This window comes from Hemitrygon akajei, unplaced genomic scaffold (genome assembly GCF_048418815.1).
Source record: "Hemitrygon akajei unplaced genomic scaffold, sHemAka1.3 Scf000063, whole genome shotgun sequence".
In the NCBI taxonomy this organism is placed as follows: Eukaryota; Metazoa; Chordata; class Chondrichthyes; order Myliobatiformes; family Dasyatidae; genus Hemitrygon; species Hemitrygon akajei.
Genome location: NW_027331949.1, coordinates 4,238,293 through 4,262,710, shown reverse-complemented (window position 1 = coordinate 4,262,710; position 24,418 = coordinate 4,238,293). Strand labels below are relative to the sequence as shown.

Sequence of the window (24,418 nt, the reverse complement as noted above, 5' to 3'; positions counted from 1 at the left end):
TTTATATTACTATTCTATTAGTTTTGAAAGTAACTCATTAGGGTTTTCTTTTAAGTCCATATACACTTTTTTATATTTTTAACGTTTAAATATTCAGATTTTTTTAAAAAGTAAAAAACTTTTCTAAGTTGCCGTTTCTTTACCCCGGAAGACCTTAGTGCTTGGATACGTCACATCCGTTTTGATGTGTCTGAATAACTATAAGGACTTTCTTTTAAGACACTAATACAATATTATCCATTTATGGGTTTTATCGTTTTATTTTTTTAAATCCTTTTGTTTTATATATATAATTCTAATTTTATACTTTGATCTTTGTTATACTAACCTTTTCTTATAATATGGGTGGTTTGTATCTTTTATTTAACTTTTTTTGTTTGAGTTGCTGTCTTGAGACATGGGGGTAAATTTAGTATTAGATTGCCTCCTTGCCTCTTTTTGGCTTTTTTCCTGGGGTTTTGAGGGTGGAGGGAGGGGGATTTTTCTTTTTGCTTGCTTCACGCTTAGTTTTACTTCATGGGCTGATTCGAAACTACCAAAATGGTTACAGTGTCATGACATCCGGTTCCTCCTTGAACTTACTTCCCTCTTCTCGCTTCATGAGTTCATCTTTTTTTTAACCTTATGTGTTAATTGTAATAAAATTGGCAATATGGATAAGATTATTAATTTTGTTTCTTGGAATACTAATGGTTTAAATCATCCGATCAAACGGAAAAAACTATTCAAAGTATTCCACAGAATGAATGCTAATATTATCTTTGTACAGGAGACTCATGTGAGGAAGGTGGATAGTCAACGTTTTTTTAGGTTTTGAAAGGGCCAACAGTATCACTCGAATTCCCAAGCCAAAGTAAGAGGGGCTTCCATCTTTATAGATTCTTCAACCTCCTGTATACACTATGAAACAATTTCAGAGCCACAAGGTAGAGTTTTGCTTATTACTGGTCTACTTTTTAATCAAAAACTTGTTTTAGTTAATGTTTATGCTCCAAACACTGATTGTCCTGAATTTTTTAAGTGTCTATTTACATCCTTTCCTAATTTGAATCAGTACATGCAGATAATGGGTGGGGATTTTAACTGTTGTTTAAAACCTTCGATGGATAGATCTCAGCCCACACAAGCTCTTCCGAATAAATCGGCCTCTCTTATTAATTCCTTTAAGATTAATTCTGGAAGTTCTGAAATTTGGCGTTTTTTACACCCCAATGACAAAGAGTTTTCATACTTTTCTCATGTTTATCATAATTATTCAAGAATTGTTTACATTTTATTGATCACCGTTTACTTACAGATGTTATTGATTGTAAATATGACTCCATTACCATTTCTGACCATGCACCTTTGAAGCTATCTATTAAGATCCATTAGCATCTACTAATGATAAATCTGACACTCTAACATCTCTAGTGGAATTTTATGGGACACTTTTAAAGCATTTATTCGTGGACAGATTATTTCATACTCTGCTGGAGTTAGGAAACAAACTAATTCTAAAATATTAACATTGGTTGATAAAATCAAAGCAATTGATAAGATTTATTCAGTGACCCCCAGCAAAGAACTTTATAAAGAAAGAGTTGAACTTCAAATGGAGCATATTTTGTTATTATCCTCTTCGATTGAAAATCAGTTAATTAAATCTAGAACCCAGTTTTATGTACATGGAGATAAGTCTGGCAAATTATTGGCTAATCAATTGAAAACTGCTTCGGTAAAACGACAAATTACTGGGATTCGTAAACGAGATGGCACTCTGACGATCGACCATAAAGAGATAAAGCAAGCCTTTCAAGATTTTTATAATTCTTTATATCAATCAGAATTTGTTCAGGATTCTTCTATAATAGATGAATTTTTAAGAAAATTGAATATCCCAAAGTTAACAAAAGATGAGTGTATTCTGAGATGAATGGTTGGTTTGCACAGCTGTTAAAAGCTCAATTTTTGTATTATTTTATGCTCTTGTCACAGTCATAGAAAATTACAACACAGAAACAGACCCTTTGGGCAATCTAGTGTGTGCAGAACTATTTAAACAGTCTACTCCCGTACCCCTGCCATACGGGTACCTATACAAACCTCTTAAATGTTTAAATTGAGCTCGCGTGCACCAATTGTGCTGGCTGCTCATTCCATACCCAGATGACAATCTGTGTGAAGAAGGTTCCCCTCAAGTTCCCCTTAACATTTCTCCTTTCACCCTTAACCCATGGCCTCTGGTTGTAGCTGAAGTCCCACCCAATCTCAGTAGAGAAAGCCAGCTTGCATTTACCCTATCTATAGCACTCTATCACAATCAAATGTCCCCTCATTAAATAAATAAAGTCCTGACCTGTTCAATCTTTCCTTATAACCCAAGTCCTACAGACATGGCAACATCCTTGTGAATGTTCAGTGAACTCTTTCAACCTATGTTACATCTTCCTGTAGGTTGGTGACCAAAACTGCAAACAATACTCCAAGTTAGGCCTCACCAATGTCTTCTACAAGTCAACATAACATCCATCTATTGTTGTCAGTACTTTGGTTTATGAAGGCCAATGGGCCGAAATCTTTCTTTCTGTACCTATTTAACTGTGGTACCACTTTCAGTGAATTAAGGACTTGTATTCCCAGATCCTATTCTTCTACAACGCTCCTCAGTGCCCGACCAGTCACTTTAAAGACCTCCCCTTGTAGCCTATCAAAGTGCAAGAACACACTTGTCTGCATAAATTCCATTTTCCAGTTCACAAACCATTTTCCAAGCTTCTCCAGATCACACTGCAAGCCATGATAGTCTTCCTCAGTGTCCACTACTATTGTGGAATGGTTGGGAAAGTCTGTCCTTTCGTGGTGATCCGGTCAAGGGGACAGTTGGTCTGGCCGACTTCATGGCCTGAAATTGCCCAAGAGATGGGGTACAACATCTTTGGTTCGGTCATGTTAAAAGAATGTCTTACCACATCTCCCATTTTCACGTCAGTTTCCTTCCTGTATTGGAGTTGGCCTACAGCCTATTCTTGCCAGCCTCCCTCAGTGCTGGAGGCTTGTTTTGTCAAGGTGGAGGCAAGGAACTCTAGGCTTTTTGGCTTGAACCCGGGGAAAACCAGGTGGTATGGGGAACCATCAGTCCTGTCTGTAACCAAAGAACATCCAGAACATTGGCCAATAATGCACAGCTCTCTCTTCCTTTAACCTCTCCAATCACCATGACTGGGAACTTCTGCCACTCGAGGAGTGCATAATATTGGCTTTCCTCAGAGGCACACTCCATAGGGTCATAGCATAGAAATTTAATATCCTGGATCTGAGACAAATAAATCAATTCTATTTTAAATTCTATATTAAATGCAGCAGAAGAAACTCCTCCCATGCCCAGTGACCAGGGTGCAGAACTGGGTGTGGTGAGCAGCAGCAATAATTTCAGAGTTCAGCACCGACAGTCACTCTCGAAATTGCTTTCAGCAATGGTGATGGACAAATATCCACCATGAAGCTTATTGGAACATTTCTGCCAGTGTGAATACGGTAGTGTGTCATAAGTGTATCATGCTGTAAGGTTTCACTGCTCATGTAATGGTCTCTCTCTAAGGTTTCACTGTAAGGTTTCTCTGTAGCAACAATGTTTACGTTATGACCAGAGATAACAGGGTTTTGGAAAGTGGGGCTATCCAATGAGAGAAATGTTCTTTCTTGTGAGCCTGGAAGAGAGATTTTCATGTTCTTTAACTGGGGAGGGATGAGAAGACACAAATGGAGAAAGTAAGCACTTTCTTTTTGTTTTCTTTAATAACCCTATAGTCAAAGTAGGCATCATAAAGCTCAATCGTTTAATTGCATATTGTGTTCTGTTTGTTATTTCGGGTACTGATTTGTAACAGGGGACACATCATGCAACATCCACCCAAACGCGATTTCTTCACTTTGGCAGGGCTGGGGGGGGCCGGCTCTCATCCCCAATATTAAGCTGCTAGCTGAAGCAAGAGTTACATAAGCCCAGATGAATCGCTCCCCACATTCACAGCAGGTGAACGGCCTCTCCCCACTGTGAACTCAATGATGCACATTTGGTTGATTTTGCTGAGAGAATTACTTCCCAAAGTCTCAGCAGGTGATCGGCATCACCCCAGTGTGAACTCGCTGGTGTCTCTGTAGTTGAGATGATCGAGTGAATCCTTTCCCACACACCGAGCAGGTGAACGGCCTCTCCCCAGTGTGAACTGACCAGTGTGCTTGTAGGTGGGATGACTGAGTGAATCCTTTCCCACAGTCTGAGCAGGTGAACGGCCTCTCCCCAGTGTGAACTCGCTGATGTACCTTCAGTTGAGATGATCGAGTGAATCCCTTCTCACAGACTGAGCAGGTGAACGGCCTCTCCCCAGTGTGAACTGACCAGTGTGCTTGTAGGTGGGATGACTGAGTGTATCCTTTCCCACATTCTGAACAGGTGAACGGCCTCTCTCCAGTGTGAACTCGCTGATGTACCTTCAGTTGAGATGACCGATTGAATCCTTTCCCACAGACTGAGCAGGCGAACGGCCATTTCCCTGTGTGGGCTGACTGGTGTGTCAGTAGTTGAGAAGACCAGTTGAATTCCTTCCCACATTCTGAGCAGGTGAATGGCCTCACCCCGGTGTGAACTCGCTGATGAACCTTGAGTTGGGATGAGCAAGTGAATCCCTTCCTACAGTCCGAACAAGTGAACGGCCACTCCCTGGTGTGAACTAACTGGTGTCTCAGTAGGTGAGATGACAAAGTGAATCCCTTCCCACAGTCTGAGCATGTGAACGGCCTCTCCCCAGTGTGAACTCGCTGATGTACCTTCAGTTGGGATGAGCATGTGAATCCCTTCCCACAGTCCGAGCAAGTGAACGGCCTCTCCCCAGTGTGAACTCGCTGGTGAGCCATTAGGTCAGATGACCGAGTGAATCCCTTCCCACAGTCCGAACAGGTGAAAGGCCTCTCTCCAGTGTGAACTCGCTGATGTACCTTCAGCTTAGATGAGCAAGTGAATCCCTTCCCACAGACCAAACAGGTGAATGGCTGCTCCCCACTGTGAACTCGCTGGTGAGCCATTAGGTCAGATGACCGAGTGAATCCTTCCCCACAAATGCAGCAGATGACCAGCCTCTGGCCAGTGTGAACTGACTGATGTGTCCACAGGTGGGAAGACCGACTGAATCCCTTCTCACACACAGAACAGATGAATGTCCTTGCCCAGTGTGAACTTGCTGATGTACCTTCATGAGATGACCTTGAATCCCCACAGTCTGAAAAGGTGACTGTCCCTGTGTAAAATGACGGGCATGCCAGTTGGTCAGATGACCAAGTGAATCGCTCCCCACAGTCTGAGCAGGAAGGATGAACAAGTGAATCCCTTGCTCCACTTCTGAAATAGCTGGACAGACACAGCAAAACTGATGTGTTGTGTTTGAGGTCCCTGTAGATAAATTACTTGTAGTTTTTAACCTGAAAAAAGATTTACAAAATACATCAATGAGTGAAAGACAATATTTCAGATGAGATCACTTGAGTTGTCAAGGTATGATCTGACATCACACTGTTACAGTGAAGTTCAACCAAATTTGGAGAGAGAAATCATCTTCTAACTGGGCACAGTGCTGGTATCTGGAATGATCATCAAACTCGCTGATGCTCTTCCTGTCTCTATAAGAATGGGGCATTTCTACCATCTCCAATCTGTGACCTGGCTCAGTTTGACTCTCTCCATTGGTATTATTCCCTTTTCCCACTGAGCTGCATGGGCATCTGTCCCCACAGTAACTGAAACACTCTCACACAAAGAACATTTATTGATGTGCAGCTGGGTTTTTTTTTAATGCACTGTTAATTTAAAGTGCCACAGTTTTAAAACCATATAAAAATTTCCTGCTGAGATGAATGGTTGATCCGCACAGCTGTTAAAAGGACAGAGTGATTTTTTGTATTATTTCAGGTTCTTGTCACAGAGTCATAGAGAACTACAACACAGAAACAGGCCCCTTGGCCCATCTACTTTATGTTGAATTATTGAAGCTGTCTACTCCTGTACCCCTACAATGCAGGTACATATACTGACATTTTAAATGTTGAAATTGAGCTTGCATGCACCAGTTGGGTTGTCTGCTCATTGTACAGCTGGATGACCGTCTGTGTGAAGAAGCTTCCCCTCATATTTCCCTTAATGTTTCACCTTTCACCGTTAATCCATGGCCTCTCTTTGTAGTCACACCCAATCTCAGTGGAAAAAAGCCAGCTTGCATTTACCCCATCTATACCCCTCATAATTGTGGTACACCTCCATAAAAATGTCCCCTTAATCTTCAACATTCCAAGGAATAAAGCCCTGACCTGTTCAATCTCTCCTTATAACCCAAGTCCTCCAGACCTGGCAACATTCTTGTGAATTTTCCCTGAACTCTTTCAACTTCTTTTACATCTTTCCTGTAGGTTGCTGACCAAAACTGCACACAATACTCCAAATTAGGCCTCACCAATGTCTTGTACAATGTCAACATAACATCCATCTCCTGTACTCAGTACTTTAGTTCATGAAGGCCAATGTGACGAAATATTTCTTTCCGTCCCTTTCGAACTGTGACACCACTTTCAGTGAAAAATAGACCTGAATTTCCAGATCCCTTTCCTCTACAACACTCCTCCATGCCCGACCAGTCACTGTGTAAGACCCACCCTGGTAGGTCCTACCAAAGTGCAACACCTCACAGTTCTCTGCATTGAATTCCATTTTCCATTTCACAAACCATTTCTGCAGCAGATCCAAATCGCACTGCAAGCCACGATAGTCTTCCTCACTGTCCACTACACCCCCAATCTTAGTGTCATCCACAAATTTGCTGATCCGGTTAAGCACACTATCATCCAGATTACTATTATAGATGACAAACAACAACAGATCCAGCACTGATCCCTATGGCACACCACTAGTCGCAGGCCTCCAGTCAGAGAGGCAACCATCTGCTACCACACTCTGGCTTCTCCCAAAGCCAGTGTCTCATCCAGTTTACTATCTTATCTTGAATGCTGAGTGACTGAACCTTCTTGACCCACCTCCCATATAAGACTTTGTCAAGTGCCTGGCTAAAGTCCATGTAGACAACATCCACTGACTTGTCTTCATCCACTTTCCTGATAACTTCCTCGAGAGACTCTATATGATTGGTTAGACATGACCGGCCATGCACAAAGCCAAATTGTCTATTCTTAATCAGTCTACATCTATCCAAATACTTATATATCCAGTCCTTGCACAAATGTCCCAATGACTTTCCCACTACTGATGTCAAGCTCACCAACATATAATTTAGTAGTTTATTTTTAGAGCCTTTCTTGAACAGCGGAACAACATTGCCTGTCCTCCAATCCTCCAGTACCTCACCTGTCGCTAAAGATGATTTAAATATCTGTACCTGGGCCCTGACTATTTCTGAACTTGTCTTCCGCAGGGTCCTAGGGAATAACTTTTCAGGCTCTGGAGATTGACTCATGGTAATTTGCCTTAAGGCAGCAAACCCCTCCACCTCTGTAACCTGTACAGGGTCCAGGAAATTGATGACTCACTTGCCTCACTTCTATAGACTGTGTCCATCTCCTGTGTAAATGTGAATGCAAAAATACAATTTAAAATCTCCCCCATCTATTTTGTCTCCTCGTATAGATTACCATTCTGATCTTCCAGAGTGGGTATGTTTCTGCACTGAACTTCTCCATGTTTCTATGACAGAGAAGCTGGCCAAACTTGATTGGAAGTGGAAAGTGGTAGGAATGTCAATGGAGCAGCAATGGCTGGAGTTTCTGGGAGCAATTTGGGAGGTGCATCGTGGATACATCACAGTGAAGCACTCTAAAGGCAGGAGGACACAAATATGGCTGAAACAAGAAGCCAAAGCCAACATAAAAAACAAAGAGAGGGCAAACAAAAGAGCAAAATCTACTGGGAAGCTTTTAGAAACCAAAAGAAGATGACTAAAAAGAAAGTCAGATGAGCTCAGGGTGTGGAATCATGATACTGTAGTCATTAATGAGTCTTAGTTGCTCCCAGCAGTCCGAGGCATTTAGAGGAACAAAACACCCGGGGCCTTGATATCTCTTGAAATATATATACACCCTCAAAATTTCACTTCTGAAGGCCCCCCACTTACCAAGTACTCCTTTGCCAGAAAACAGTCTGTCCCAAACAACACCTGTCAGATCCTTTCTGATGCCATTAAAATTGACCTTTCTCCAATTTTGAACCTCAACCCGTGGTCCAGAACACTCTTTTTCCATATTTACTTGGAATCTTATGGTATTATGATCACTAATTTCTGTCACCAACCCTGGATCATCTCCTAACAGCTTATTGCACACTTCTACATCGGGAATACTATGCCCTGATTAGGGGCACAGTTGACAAACTCTACCCCATCTAGTCCTTTTACAGTATGAGGGTCCCAGACAAAATATATGAAAAATTAAATTACTTAATATATCAACCTTTGTTTCTTGGCATAGTCTGCGATCACTAGAGAAAAACTTGTTCCTCTAAATCTCTCAGACTGTTGGGTGCAACCAAGTCCCAGTAATGGCTACAATATCATAATTCCTTGCCCTGAGGCCTGAAGGACATCTGTGTTGTGTCAATAAAACAACCTCTCCCTCTTTATCACAAAATAAACAAAGGAGCTGATTGTGGACTCCAGGAGGAATGGAGACAGGCTAACCCCTAGTTACATCAGTGGATCTGGGGTTAAGAGGCTGAACATCTTTAAGTTCCTCAGCATACACATCACCGAAGATCTCATGTGGACTGTACATACTAGCTGTGTGGTGAAAAAGGGCACAACAGTGCCCCTTTCACCTCAGACCATTGAAACATTTGAAATGGGAACCTAAATCCTAAGAACTTTCTACAGTAGTGGTCGCCAACCAGACGATCGTGATCGACCGGTCGATCTTCGAGACTTTCCCAGTAGATCCGGGAAAAAACTGAAAAATAAATACACAAATACATTATGCCTGATAAACCTTTTGATGCAAATATGTTGTAACTTCTACTTTGAAAAAGGACCACTCGACAACTTCATGCCCAAAAGGAACAAATTTATCTAGGATCATAAAACGATATTCGCATTGTGATGTCCAAACCGAGTTTGAAACAGGGTCCAGCATTGACCCCCTTGAACTATGGAGGGAGAGGAGAGGGGGAGAGGGGGAGAGGGGGGGAGAGAGAGAGAGAGGGAGAGGGAGAGGGAGAGGGAGAGGGAGAGGGAGAGGGAGAGGGAGAGGGAGAGGGAGAGGGAGAGGGAGAGGGAGAGGGAGAGGGAGAGTGAGAGGGAGAGGGAGAGAGAGAGGGAGAGAGAGAGATTTACTTATGGTTCCTTTGCTGAATGTTTACCTTTCTCCAAGGACACATTTGCCTGTTTGTTAAGATTCCTGCAGAGACAGCAGGGAGAAGCTGATTGATGGACAGCTGGTGTCCAGCATGGGGGATAAAAAACAGGTCTGTTGAGACAGACACACCTCGGGACACTGAATGAGCTTTGTGCAGCCACGTGAAGATGGGGTTTTTGGAGGATCAATTCTGGGAAATTGATCAGTGTCTCACAGTGTGAGAAGGTGCAACCGGTGGGGAACTGTTTGTGTGTCCACCCTCGCCTAGGTGACAGGTCCACCACTGAAGAACGGTCGTATGTAGTGTGGTCACAGTCGGTGACCATATCAGGACTTTGGAAGATAACGGGAAGATCGACGGCAACGGCATCCCCTCTCATCATCTCTCTCTCTCCAACATTACCAAAACAACTACCTCGACCTGAACTGAACTGAACTCTTCATCATATCGTAGGACTGTATCCATTTACTGCTAGCTTTGAAAGAGCCTGATTTTGGTTCCTATTTCCACACTTCTGTATATATCATTGCTAACCGGTTTCATATATTTGCATTTATAATACTGTATTACTTAGTTTACTAATAAACACTGTTAGTTTACAGTAAAACTGGACTCCAATGTGTTCTCCATTTCTGCTGGTCCTTTAACCCGGTCACGGGGTACGTGACAGCATACAAAGGTTTTTCACTAATGTGCAGCTGGTAGAAAAGACCGGAAGGAAAACCCCGGAAACAATATCTCTTTACAAACAGTTTGGGTAGCGGGAGTATTGCTATATTACCATAATCCTAATTAGTATTCATTTATCTTTATAATGCTCACAATACAACACTTCGCTCCTTTTAAATTCTAACATTCCCCAAACGTTAGGAAATGGGAAACGAAAACAGTGGTGTCATTAGCTTGCATACCCCTGAAACTTATATTAGTTTCTCAGTAACACTTTACCAATACCAGGAAAGTTGAGGAGCTGAAATCGGGGTTGAAGGCCCAGTAAACATGTTGCTCAGAGGACATGGATCGACAAGTGTTAAAGGACTTGTCACTCTGTGAATATTTTTCACAACAGTTCAATGAATCCCTGGATATATTGCAAACAGCTCAGTTTGTTGTATTTGTCAGAATGTCTTTCCAGGATTTAACAACAAAGGAGGACTTCCTCAATCTTTTGCCCCTAAAGGAGAGAATGAGAGGATATTTACAATGTGTTTTTAAAAAAAGTCCGTGAAAATGACATCCCCATTCATAAACTGGTGGCAATTACTACTGATGGAGCCCCAGCAATGCACGGTATGCGAGTTAGTTTTATAGCACTGTGCTGTAATGACCTTGATTTTCCCGACTTCCTGGATTATCACTGTGTGATTCATCAGCAGGCCTTGGCTGGGAAAGTCATGGACTTTTCTCATGTAATGACACTGGTGGTCAAAGTGATAAACTTGATTCGAGCAAAAGCGCTTCAGCACCATTTATTCAAGATGTTATTTGATTAGCTCGATGCCGCCATGGGCTGTTTGATATGCTAGTCACTGTGTTTTCTTGGTTAATTAATTTGAACGTTTGACAAAAGCATTTTATGTAATTAAAATACTATTAGCCCAAATAAAGGGCCCCAAGTTGGAAGTACAATCTGAGCTGTTTTTTCTCTAAACAATTTAGTAGGTCGATCTTGTCTATGACTAAGACCGAGGTAGGGGATCTTGGGCTTAAAAAGGTTGGTGACCACAATCCGACAGGGTCACAATTGAGAGGATCCTGACTGGCTGTGTCACAGCCTGGTATGTGGACTGTACTCCCTTAATCGCAAGAACCTGCAGAGAGTGGTGCAGACAGCCCAGCACATCTGTAGATGTGAACTTCCCACTACTCAGGGCTGCAAAGAGGGCCTGAAGGATCATTGAGAATCCCAGTCAACCCAACCAACTGCTCCAGCTGCTACCATCTGGGAAATGGTATCACAGCATAAAAGCCAGGACCATCAGGCTCCACAACAGCTTCTTACACCAGACCATCAGACTAATTCATGCTGATAAAACTGTATTTCTATATTATGTTCACTGTCCTGCTGTACATACTGTTTATTATAAATTACTATAAATTGCATATTGCAAATTTAGACGGAGAAGTACTGTAAATGTTTCTACTCATGTATATGAAGGAAATAAGTAATAAAGTCAATTCAGTTCACCCTCTCCATTATCTGTTGTCATTCTGGCTCCCACCCTCCCTGCAACTTTAGTGTAACTCCCCCACTAGAGCTAGCAAGCCTTACCACTAGGATATTAGTCCCCTTCTACTTCTGTTCCCCTAACTAACAAATCCCCTATATTCTCTTTGACTTTCCTGTGACAGCTAATTCCCTTCCAATAGTTTCTAACATGGTCTACCTGTTGGTGTGGGGGATGGCCACAAGAGTACTCTGCTATGGTTATTTAACCTCATTCCCCTTTCTAACTCTAGAAACATAGATACTTAGAAAATAGGTGCAGGAGTAGGACACTCGGCCCTTCGAGCCTGCACCGCCATTCAGTATGATCATGGCTGATCATCCAACTCAGAACCCTGTACTTGCTTTCTCTCCATACCCCCTGATCCCTTTAGCCACAAGGGCCATATCTAACTCCCTCTTAAATATAGCCAATGAACCAGCCTCAACTGTTTCCTGTGGCAGAGAATGCCACTGATTCACCACTCTCTGTGTGAAGAAGTTTTTCCTCATCTCGGTCCTAAAAGGCTTCCCCTTTATCCTTAAACTGTGACCCCTCGTTCTGGACTTCCCCAACATCAGAAACAATCTTCCTGCATCTAGCCTGTCCAATCCCTTTAGAATTTTATACGTTTCAACAAGATCCCCCCTCAATCTTTAAATTCCAGTGAGTATAAGCCTAGTTGATCCAATCTTTCTTCATATGAAAGTCCTGCCATCCCAGAAATCAATCTGGTAAACCTTCTCTGTACTCCCTCTATGGCAAGAATGTCTTTCCTCAGATTAGGGGACCAAAACTGCACATAATACTCTAGGTGCGGTCTCTCCAAGGCCTTGTACAAATGCAGTAGAACCTCCCTGCTTCTGTACTCAAATCCTTTTGCTATGAATGCCAACATCGTATTTGCCTTTTTCACCGCCTGCTGTACCTACATGCCCACCTTCAATGACTGGTGTACAATGACACCCAGGTCTCGTTGCATCTCAATTTTTCCTAATCGGCCACCATTCAGATAATAATCTGTTTTCCTGTTCTTGCAACCAAAGTAGATAACCTCACATTTATCCACATTAAATTGCATCTGCCATAAATTTGCGCACTCACCTAACCTATCCAAGTCACCCTGCATCCTCTTAGGATCCTCCTCACAGCTAACACCGCCGCCCAGCTTCGTGTCATCCGCAAACTTGGAGATGCTGCATTTAATTCCCTCATCTAAATCATTAATATATATTGTAAACATCTGGGGTCCCAGCACTGAGCCTTGCGGTACCCCACTAGTCACTGCCTGCCATTCTGAAAAGGTCCCGTTTACTCCCACTCTTTGCTTCCTGTCTGCCAGCCAATTCTCTATCCACAGCAGAACCATACCCCCAATACCGTGTGCTTTAAGTTTGCACATTAATCTCCTGTGTGGGACCTTGTCAAAAGCCTTTTGAAAATCTAAATATACCACATCCACTGGCTCTCCCCTATCCATTCTACTAGTTACATCTTCAAAAAATTCTACAAGATTCGTCAGACATGATTTTCCTTTCACAAATCCATGCTGACTTTGTCCGATGATTTCACCTCTTTCCAAATGTGCTGTTATCCTGTGTCCTGCACCTCGGTGTAACTCACCTCTCTTCATGTCATATCTATCACCACCTCCAACTCCGGTTTTTTTAAAAACATTTTTTTATTGAGTTTTCAAATGATAACAGAAAGAAAAAATATATATACCCTTCCCCCCCTTAGCCCATCACCCCAACATCCCTATAGAATAAAAGAAAAATAAAATGAAAAAAAAGAAAGAAAGAGAGAGTGCCTGGATATCGGAAGAACCCCACATGCTCCACGGAGTTCGTAATAACTTTAGTATATATATTTATTTCTTTCCCCAAATAACCAATTACTTTATCTTCAGAGCACCTATATATTTAATCCTGTCATTTGTAAATAAGGGCGCCAAATTTTCAAAAATGTCTCATATTTATCTCTTAAATTATAAGTAATTTTTTCAAGTGGAAAAATTCAGCTGGAAATTTCATTCGTCCAATGATCTATACTTAAATATGAATCCGATTTCCAAGTAACTGCAATAGCCTTTTTCGCTACTGCCAGTGCAATTTTTATGAATTCTTTCTGATATTTATTCAATTTGGGTTTCGATTTTATCCCTTCAATATCACCTAATAAAAATAATTTTGGATTATGTGGAAATTGTGTTCCAATAATTTGTTCCAATAAAACTCTTAAATTTGTCCAAAAAGGTTGAATTTTAGAACAAGACCAAGTAGAATGTAAAAAAAGTACCGATTTCTTAGTTACATCGGAAACACTGATCAGATAAATTTGGATTTAATTTATTTATTTTTGTGGTGTAATATATAATTGATGTAAAAAATTATATTGCACTAATTTTAACCAGACATTTGTTGTATTTGTCATACTATCAAGACATAGTCTTGACCAATTTGTTTCTTCAATTTTAATATTCAAGTCACTTTCTCATTTTTGTCTTGACTTTTGGATTCCTTGTTTAATTGCCTGTTTTTGAATCAAGCTATACATACAAGAAATAATTTTTTTAGTTTTTCCTTTTTGAATTAAAGTTTCTATTTCATTAGGTTTCGGCAATAACATTGTTTGACCCAATTTTTCTCTTAAATAAGCCCTTAATTGGAAGTAACAAAAAAGAGTGTTGTTTGATACTTTATATTTATTCTTTAATTGATCAAATGACATTAATATACTGCCTTCAAAACAATCTCCTATATATCTAATCTTTTTTTGAAACCAATTATATAAAAGTTGATAATCCATTGTAAAAGGAATAAGACTATTTTGAATTAAAGATCTCTTTGCTAATAAAGATTTCTTTGTCTCATCATCAACATTTATGTTATTCCATAAATCACTCAAATGTTTTACTATAGGAGATTCTTTCTTTTCCCGCATCCATTTATATATAAAATCTTCTGGTGTATTTTCTCCTATTTTATCTAGTTCTATTCTAATCCATGCCGGTCTATCTTTCTCAAAAAAAGATTCAATATATCTAAGTTGATTTGCTTTACAATAATTCTTAAAATTTGGAAGTTGTAACCCTCCTAGATCAAATTTCCATGTCAATTTTTCCAACGATATTCTTGACATCTTACCTTTCCAAAGAAACTTCCTCACATATTTATTTAACTCTTGAAAAAACTTCTGGGGTAGTTGTATTGGTAGTGATTGGAGTAAGTATTGTAGTCTAGGGAATATATTCATTTTTACAGTACTTACTCTACCTACTAATGTTATTGGTAATATCATCCATTTATCAAATCTTGAATTTTTTTCAATAATGGTAAGTAATTTAATTTATATAAGTTTTTTATATCATTATCAACTCTTGTACCTAAATATTTTATATCGTTTGTCGGCCATCTAAATCGACATTGACTATAATCTCCTTTAGTAAGGGGTAGAATTTCACTTCTATCCCAATTTATTTTGTAACCTGATATTTTCCCATATTCTTCTAATCAAGAGGATAATTTACGCAATGAGTGAAATGGGTTTGTAAAATATCGCAGAACATCATCAGCAAATGTTAATCTTGTATTCCTACTGGTTAACTCTGAAACCCTTAATTTCTGGGTCCATTCTAATTAATTCAGCTAATGGTTCTATCGCCAATACAAATAAAGCAGGTGATAATGGGACCTTGCCTAGTTGACCTTGTTAACTGAAATGGTGTTGAAATTTGACCATTTGTCACTACTTTAGCTTTGGGATTAGTATTTAAGGTTTTAATCCATTTTATAAAGGCTACTCCTAATCCATATTTTTCCAATACCTTAAATAAAAAATCCCATTCCAATCTATCAAATGCTTTTTCTGCATCTAAAACAACTGCCACACTCATTTTCTCCCTCTTCTGAGCCAAATGAATTATACTAAATAACCGAGTTACATTATCTGCCGTTTGTCTATTTTTAATAAATCCTGTTTGATCCATATGTATTAATTTTGGTAAGTATTTAGATAATCTGTTAGATAAGATTTTTGCTATTATTTTATAATCAGTGTTTAACAAAGAAATAGGTCTATATGATGTTGGCTTTAAAAGATCTGTATCTTTTTTTGGCAATACTATTAAAATAGCTGTTCAAAAAATATTCTGGAAATTTATGCGTTCTTTCTGGTTGATGTATTAACTCCATAAAAGGAGGAATTAATAATTCTTTAAACTTTTTATAAAATTCAGGTGGAAAACCATCTTCTCCTGGAGATTTATTACTTTGAAATGATCCTAGAGCTTCTTCGACCTCTTTTAATGTAAAAGGCATATCTAATCCCTTCTGTTCTTCCATATTCAATTTTGGAAGAGTTATTTGTGATAGAAACCTTTCTATCTAGACATTATCATTTTGTGATTGTGATTCATACAATTCAGAATAAAAATTCTTGAAAGTTTCAATAATTTTTAAAGGTTTATAAGTAATTTTATTTACTCTTGTTCGAATTGCTTTTATCGTTTTAGAAGTCTGGTCTGTTTTTAACTGCCATGCAAGAACCTTATGTGATCTTTCACCTAGTTCATAATATCTCTGTTTAGTTCTCATAATTGCTTTTTCTGTTCGATATGTCTGAAGTGTATTATGTTGTAACTTCTTGTTAATAAGTTGTCTTCGTTTTTCTTCTGTCATATATCTTTGAGATTCTTTTTCTAATTTTGTAATCTCTTTTACCAATTGATCTATTTCTATCATATATTCCTTCTTAATTTTAGAAGTATAACATTATCTGACCTCTCAAATATGCCTTCATTGCTTCCCACAATATAAATTTATCAACTGAATGTGAATTTGTATCCGAAAAGAACTGAATCAGCTTTTGCATAAAATCACAAAAATCTTGAGGTTTTAGTAATATTGAATTAAATCTCCATCTATAAATTGATTCCTCTTTATCTATCATTATCATTATCAAAGGAGAATGATCTGACAATATTCTTGCTTTATATTCCATATTTTTCACTCTGTCTTGAATATTCATTGATAATAGGAAAAAATCTATCCTTGAATATGTTTTATGTCTATTTGAATAAAATGAATAATCTCTTTCTTTTGGGTTAATTCTTCTCCATATATCAATCAAATTTAAATCTTTCATCAATGATAAGGTTAATTTTGCTACTTTTGATTTTGTGACAACCTTTCTTGATCAATCTAAAACAGGATCTAGACAAAAGTTAAAATCTCCACCTATTAATCTTTTGTCATGTGCGTTAGCCAAATTCAAAAAGAACTCTTTTATAAATTTTACATCATTTTCATTTGGTGCATAAATATTCATAAGAGTCCATAGTTCTGAAAAAATTTAACAATGTATAATTACATATCTCCCCGCCAAATCAATTAAAACGGTTTGTATTTTAATTGGTAAATTTTTATTAACCAAAATCACAACTCCTCTCGCCTTTGAATTAAATGAAGCTGCAATAAATTTTCCAACCCAGTCTCTTTTTAATTTCTGATGTTCTATCTGTTAAGTGTGTTTCTTGTAAAAAAGCTATATCTATATTCATTTTTTAAATGTATGTTATGATTCTTTTTCTTTTCACCGGTCCATTAAGCCCATTAACATTAAAACTTTAAAAATTCAGTAAATTAGTCATTATTTTTAATTCTGTTACTCCAATCTATAATAATACCTAATCGTTCAACTTGGGTTCATCTTGGGGAATCTTTTTCAAATTCTCCATGTTGCTGTGTGTGTCTCCACCGATCATCCAGGCAGAAAGATAGAAAAAAAATAGATTATAAAGAAAAAAACAAAGCACCCCCCTACTAATGCTGTGAAAAAGAAGAACACAACATTACCCCTCTCTGTTGTACGGGTCATGGCAATCGCCATGATTACACACATGGATCCCGCAGTAATCGATCCAAAGCTCCCCCAGCTCCCCCGCAACATAAAAAAGTATATATATGAGACAAAAAAATACTCTCAATTAGTATTTCTCAAATTTTGCCTTTCTCCCCTGTATCATCCTTAAATGTCCATCACTTCCATTCAATGTCTCTATCTTCATCTTTAATCCATTACGCTTGGAAATCTCTATGTGTAGTTAGCGAATAATTGGGAGTTTTTGTGCGAACTCCTCCACTTCTCGATAATCAGTAAAAAAAAATCTTCTTTTTCCATCCTCCAAAAAAATTATCAGTGTTGCTGGGTGAAGCATTATAAATTATAACCCTTTTCCCATAAAGCTTTTCTCGCTGGGTTAAATTCCTTCTTTCTCTTCAAAATGTTATAACTTATATCAGGATGGAAAAGAACTGCTTTCCCTTCTATCATCAATGGCCCATGTCTCTTTTTGGCACATTGGGCAGCCACCTTCAGGATCTTTTCTTTATCTTGGTATCTTAAGTGTAACGTTCTCGCTCGGGTGTAATGGAACCCGAGTTAAACGCCGAGGTAAACCGTAGTCAATGAAAACAAGGTCGCAGTAAGATTAACCATTTACTGTTCACTCTTCCACATTAATGTATGGTGAAAACTGTTGATAAAACAATACAAGTTTGGTACAGTATTTGTTTCTTTCTAGATATCACATTTACATCGTGAATACTTGCAAAGGTAAAACTACAACAACTACATTACATTAAAGTGCAGCATAGTTAGAATCTATCTACGCCATTGACTGCTTTAAATACACTTCAACACAAACTATCCCGACTCTTTAACTAACGAAAACATAAACCTTATCGACCGTGGTTACTTTTAATGGAATCAGCGCTAACATTTTAATTCAACATATCGATTATCTCATGGCTTACAGCATTGCTTTCACTATGTTTCTGGTGCGTAGAAAGAAAACTTTTGCGCTGGTCTCACATATGTGTGAGCCCCCTCCGTTCCGTCTTTCTCAAACCGGTATTTTCTCCCAAGACGCGGCGAAACCGGATGTGACGTCATCGCATGCCGCGATATATTACAGACAACGAATTTACTTAAACAATCCTAACTTTAACTAAAAAATGCTAACACACGAATTACTAAGCGAAAATATTATAAACTAAATAACTGCCATAAAGGCAGCACACTCCCCGCTTGACCTTCGCAAGGTCACAATGAACATAATACAAAACTTAGTCTCTAAATCAGTCATTAGGTAGAAGTAGAATGACTTCTGTAACTGGCCTTTGGTAAATTTTCACATCGCCTTGGTCGGTAGTTTTCAACTCGACCTTTCGGACATGTCCATCCCTACCTGGGAATGTGGCAGTGATTCTGGCCATTGGCCAGCAGTTGCTGGCGATTTGCTTGTCCCTGAGCAGGACTAAATCTCCAACGTGAAGATCCCTGCTGGGTTCTGTCCACTTTTGTCTGTGTTGCAACAAAGGTAGATATTCCTGTCTCCAACGAGACCAGAACCGATTTGCCAGAGGCTGGACTTGTCTCCATTGCTTTGTGTACAAATCCTTGTCAGAGATGTCCCCTGGTGGAGGGGGAGCTCCTGCCTTCTGCGTAAGGAGCATTGATGGCGAGAGTATGAAGGGGTTTTCCGGGTCAGAAGACACAGGTAGGAGTGGTCGTGCATTCATAATGGCTGTGACCTCTGCCATTAGTGTGCACAGCACTTCATGGGTCAATCAGGTGCGTTGCTGCATCTCAGGTTTCCTTTTCAGGGTTTTTTGCAAGGACGTGAACCGTTTGACTGCCTGCTCTTTGTTGTTTGGCAAGCACTAGCGTGGTTCTCTGAAAGGTAGTGGGGCAACCCCATTATTTGCTTTGTCTCTGAAGACCTTGGTGTCCTCTGTTTTTAAGAAGATGGCGTCTTGAGCCGATGGAGCAAGTTTATTATCATGCTCCATTTGAGCCAAGACTGACTGACCCAGCGTCTCGTCAGTTACTTTGCGCTTGCTAAAGCCTTGTTGTGCTTCTTGGATACACATGGAACGTGCGGGGTTGAAGAATCGAATGGCGGCTACTCTCTAGCACATTGGTCTTGAGTGTGTTAACCGTCGATTTGTGTATGTTGCCAGGGCACAGCTCTCCTATCACCACCCAGCCCAGATCCAGGCGTTGCGCAAAGGGGGCGTCGTGTGGTCCATTGACCACAACAGGACAACTGTTGTGCCTAACCTTGTGCACCCGGAGAAAATCTCTTCCTAATAGCAGGAGTATTTCTGCTTTTGGATCCAGTTCTGGGATGTGTTTGGCGATGTGGTGGAGATGTGGCTGGTGTAGCACCGCACTTGGCGTCGGGATCTCAGTGCAGTTATTCAAGATTTCATTGCACTCTAAGAGTGGAGGGAGACGGATGACGACTTTACCATCCAGGGACTCGATCTGGAAGCCTTCTGCCTTCCTTCCGTAAGTTTCCATGTTGCCTGAGCAAGTTCTAAGGTAGTACAGGAACTGTTGACTCTCAATGTTGAACAAGTTAAAGAACTCTGGACTGACTAGCGAGCGATTGCTCTGATCATCTAGAATTACTTAGGCTTTGATGGCCTTGTCTTTGGCTCCCTTACGGTACACCTTAGTGAGACAGATCTTTGAACAAGAATGGCTTGACTGAGCTTGACCGCAAACTTCTGTACAGCTCGAGCTGACAACAGTTGTCCTGGAGTGAGCTTCTCCCTCCCCGCCGTCCTGTTGTGGGGGTGAAGGAGCGTTGTCGGTTCGCGGTAACGGGCCCGGGGTGCATGGCCCCATCGTGTTTAGTGCTATTACATTCCGGGCACTTCACGGCGATCGTACACTCTTTAGCAAGGTGAGAGGTAGAGGAACAGCAATTAAAACAAATTCTTTTCTCCTTGAGAAGGGCCTTCCTCTCTTCAAGGGGTTTTTCCCTAAACGTTCTGCATTTCTTGAGGGGGTGGGGTTTGTTATGCAATGGACATTCTTTGCTAGGGTCGTTGTTAGTTGTAAAGGCTTCAATCTTAAGCACTGAGACTGGTTTATTAATGTTGAAATTATTCGAAGAGGATTTATCTGGCTTGGTGTAAATTGTACTACTTCCTGGACCCATGAGGCTAGGGTCATTTCGCTTCTTCGCCTCCTTGCACACAAACCTAGTGAAATACTTAAAGGGAGGAAATCGACCACTGTATTCTTCCTTGTACTCTGAGGCAACAGACAACCACCTGTCTTGCAGCCCAAATGGAAGTTTGTCCACTAGTTGTCTAATCCCGGTTGGAGTATCTAGGTATACTAGACCAGCTGAGTAGCCATCTTCTTTGGCGCCTTGAATCTCCATGAGTAAATCTCCGAGTTCTCTTAACTTAGCGTGGTCCTTGGCTGACACCTTAGGAAAATTTTCCAGACGTCGATATAGCGCCGCTTCAATAATTTCGGGGGCCCCATAGCCTTCCCGAAGTCTCTCCCATGCTTTGCTTAAGGCTAGCCCGGGGTCGTTGATGTACACTGAGCGAATGCGTCTCACCTGTTCGCATGAGTCTTTTCCCAGCCATTTCGCCATAAGATCCAACTCTTGGGTTGCTCTGAGCTGGACTCCGTCGATAGCGTTGGTGAATGTGGAGTACCATGCACGGTAATTTTCAGGTTTATCGTCAAACTGGTATAGTCCTGAAGTGACGAGATCCCGTCGTGCTAAATATTGTACCGTGGGTTCAACTGCAAGTGGCATGCGGGCTGGGCAAATATGTTGGCGCGTATATGACTGAGGGCGTACATTTGTTGTGGAATTTGCTGTCCTGAATTCGACCCTTGCCTCTCTTCTCCCCAAATCTGTTAAGTTTGGTGTTGAGAAGTACTTGTCATGAGCCCTTTCATTCCTGGATTCATCACGGAGTTGCAAGGGTAAATTGTCTTCCTCGGATGGATGTGATGCAATTGGGCCTCTCTGAGGCTCCTCATGACATGGGATGTTATCAAATAAGTATGGAGAGGAATAACGAGACTTCCAGTCTATTTGAGATTGGACATAGTCGCTTGTGCGTTTCAATCTGATCTTTTCTGAAGTAGATTTTACATCAACCAGATCATTCATTCCTTCAGCATCTTCTATGTACTTTGCTTCCTGTCTGGCAGCTTCTTCTTCTCGTTCTAGTGTCAGCACTTCTAACTCTGCCGCTATCCTTGCCCTTTCCAACTGGATTTCGGCTTCTCTGGCAGCCTTTTCCTTCTGGATTTCAGCTTCTCTGGCAGCCGCTTCCTTCTGGATTTTGGCTTCTCTGGCAGCCGCTTCCATTTTCAATTTTGCTTCTCACTTGGCGTAGCGCACTCGCACCTGGGCGGCTTCTGCTTTAGCTCTTGCCTGGGCGGCCTTACTTGATGATGCCCTACTGCCCCTGTCGCTGGATGGCAATGACTTGATGCTGGACCGAGTTGTCATTGCTGCACTTGAAACACCTTATAATGCCGCTTTTTACTGTAATGTTCTCGCTCGGGTGTAACGGAACCCGAGTTAAATGCTGAGGCAAACCGTAGTCAATGAAAACAAGGTTGCAGTAAGATTAACCATTTACTGTTCACTCTTCCACATTAACGTATGGTGAAAACTGTTGATAAAACAATACAAGATTGGTACAGTATTTGTTTCTTTCTAGATATCACATTTACATCGTGAATACTTGCAAAGGTAAAACTACAACAACTACATTACATTAAAGTGCAGCATGGTCAGAATCTATCTACGCCATTGACTGCTTTAAATACACTTCAACACAAACTATCCCGACTCTTTAACTAACGAAAACATAAACCTTATCGACTGTGGTTACTTTTAATGGAATCAGCGTTAACATTTTAATTCAACATATCGATTATCTCATGACTTACAGCATTGCTTTCACTATGTTTCTGGTGCGTAGAAAGAAAACTTTTGCGCTGGTCTCACATATGTGTGAGCCCCCTCCGTTCCGTCTTTCTCAAACCGGTATTTTCCCCCAAGACGCGGCGAAACCGGATGTGACATCATCGCATGCCGCGATATATTACAGACAACGAATTTACTTAAACAATCCTAACTTTAACTAAAAAATGCTAACACATGAATTACTAAGCAAAAATATTATAAACTAAATAACTGCCATAAAGGCAGCACATTAAGCATTTTATCACAATTGATCATGGATTTTGATCAGCATGAGGTCTTGACCTTAAGGCTCTATGAGCCCTTTCAATTTCAATTAGAGTTTCTCCTTCCATTTCCAAGTTTTCAGGGATCCATTTCTGAAAAAAAATCTATTGGATCTTCTCCTTCTATATCTTCTTTAAGTCCTCCAACTCCTGGTTGATCCGAAATTCATCCATTTCAAGTTCCAACTCCTTAATTTTTACAAACTGCAGCTGGATGCACATCTTGTAGGTGAGGGTGTCAGATACTGAAGGTCTCCCCGCTTTCCCACCAATGTCCCCTCTAACTTCAAATGACCAGTGTGCACAAAAATCATGTCACTGGGCAAAAAATTGCACAACACAACAACATGTGCACACTAAATTTTATATAGAGAGGTAACATCTCCACAGCTAGCAAATCACTGTGAACTTTGATCTCCTCTGGGTTTCATTGACTTCATCTGCACTGTCACATAGCCTATGTAGCAGGCCTGTAGTGGATTATGAAGGATTTTCTCACTCCAGCTTTTGCACACTGCCTATATGTAACTTGCTTGCTAAATGATGCTTTAAAAGGTCAGATTTCCAAATATCACTCCACTTCCTCCCACTTGCAAATTCTCCAGCAACTTTTGCATCACCACAATACTCACAGATAACACCAGTTTCTATATTGGACATAAATATTTTCCCTGAATCCTCCACCTGATGGTGGTGAACTCATTGATGGCAATGCCAATGAATATGAAAGGAAGGGGCAGTAGTCTGTCTCATTGCAGACTGGCACATTTGTGATGTGAAAGACAATTGTTGTCCAGGGCCAAGGTGTTTGAAATCATTATGTACCCACACAGAATAGGTCAAGACATTTTCTCACTGGTAGAAATGTTCAGAACAAGAGGAGGTAGGAAAAGCAACACACATAAATTGCTGGAGGAACTCAGCAGGCCAGGCAGCATCTATGGAAAAGAGTACTAATGGTGAGGATGTTCTACGAGTCTGTGGTGGCCAGTGTTATTCTGTTTGCTGTTGTGTGCTGGTGCAGCAGGCTGAAGGTAACAGACACCAACAAACTCATTCGTAAGGCCAGTGATGTTGTGGGGGTGGAATTGGACTCTCCGATGGTGGTGTCTGAGAAGAGGATGCTGTCCAAGTTGCATGCCATCTTGGACAACGACTCCCATCCACTCCAAAATGTACTGGTCAGGCACAGGATTACATTCAGCCAGAGACTCATTCCACCGAGATGCAACACTGAGCATCTTAGGATGTGGCCATTCCTGCTGTGGCCATCAAACTTTATAACTCCTCTCTCGGAGTGTCAGACACCCTGAGCCAATAGGCTTGTCCTGGAATTATTTCCACTTAGCATAATTTACTTATTATTATTTAGTTATTTATGGTTTTTTATATTGATATATTTCTACATTCTTCTTGGTTGGCGCAACTGTAATGAAACCCAATTTCCCTCGGGATCCATAAAGTATGTCTGTCTGCCTGTTTATAGAACATAGAACAATAGAGCACATTACAGGCCCTTCGGCCCACGATGTTGTGCCAACCCTAAAACCCTGCCTCACATATAACCCCCCACCTTATATTCCTCCATATACCTGTCTAGTAGTCTCTTAAACTTCACTAGTGTGTCTGCCTTCACCACTGACTCAGGCAGTGCATTCCACACACCAACCACTCTGAGTGAAAAACATTCCTCTAATATCCCCCTTGAACTTCCCTCCCCTTACCTTAAAGCCATGTCCTCTTG

General features: G+C 40.4%; 1 protein-coding gene and 1 long non-coding RNA gene across 6 annotated transcripts in view; one reads left to right on the top strand and one right to left on the bottom strand.

Moving 5' to 3' along the window:
- Positions 1-319: 319 nt before the first annotated feature.
- LOC140721868 (uncharacterized) lies at positions 320-9,185 on the top strand. The gene is made up of 3 exons (XR_012097490.1): positions 320-926; positions 5,945-6,053; positions 7,667-9,185. It is a non-coding gene; the product is annotated as an uncharacterized lncRNA (long non-coding RNA).
- Positions 1,281-24,418, bottom strand: part of LOC140721855 (uncharacterized) — a 30,632-nt gene continuing 7,494 nt past the window's right edge. For 3 of the 5 annotated variants that reach the window (XM_073036672.1, XM_073036671.1, XM_073036674.1), the window contains exon 2: positions 1,281-5,457. In XM_073036672.1, the coding sequence (XP_072892773.1) occupies positions 4,093-5,064 (972 nt within the window). In that variant the 5' untranslated portion in view covers positions 5,065-5,457 and the 3' untranslated portion in view covers positions 1,281-4,092. Of the gene's footprint in view, positions 5,458-10,336; positions 10,557-18,089; positions 22,095-24,418 lie in introns of those variants that run through there. The other 2 variants (XM_073036673.1, XM_073036670.1) reach the window with 2 other exon arrangements.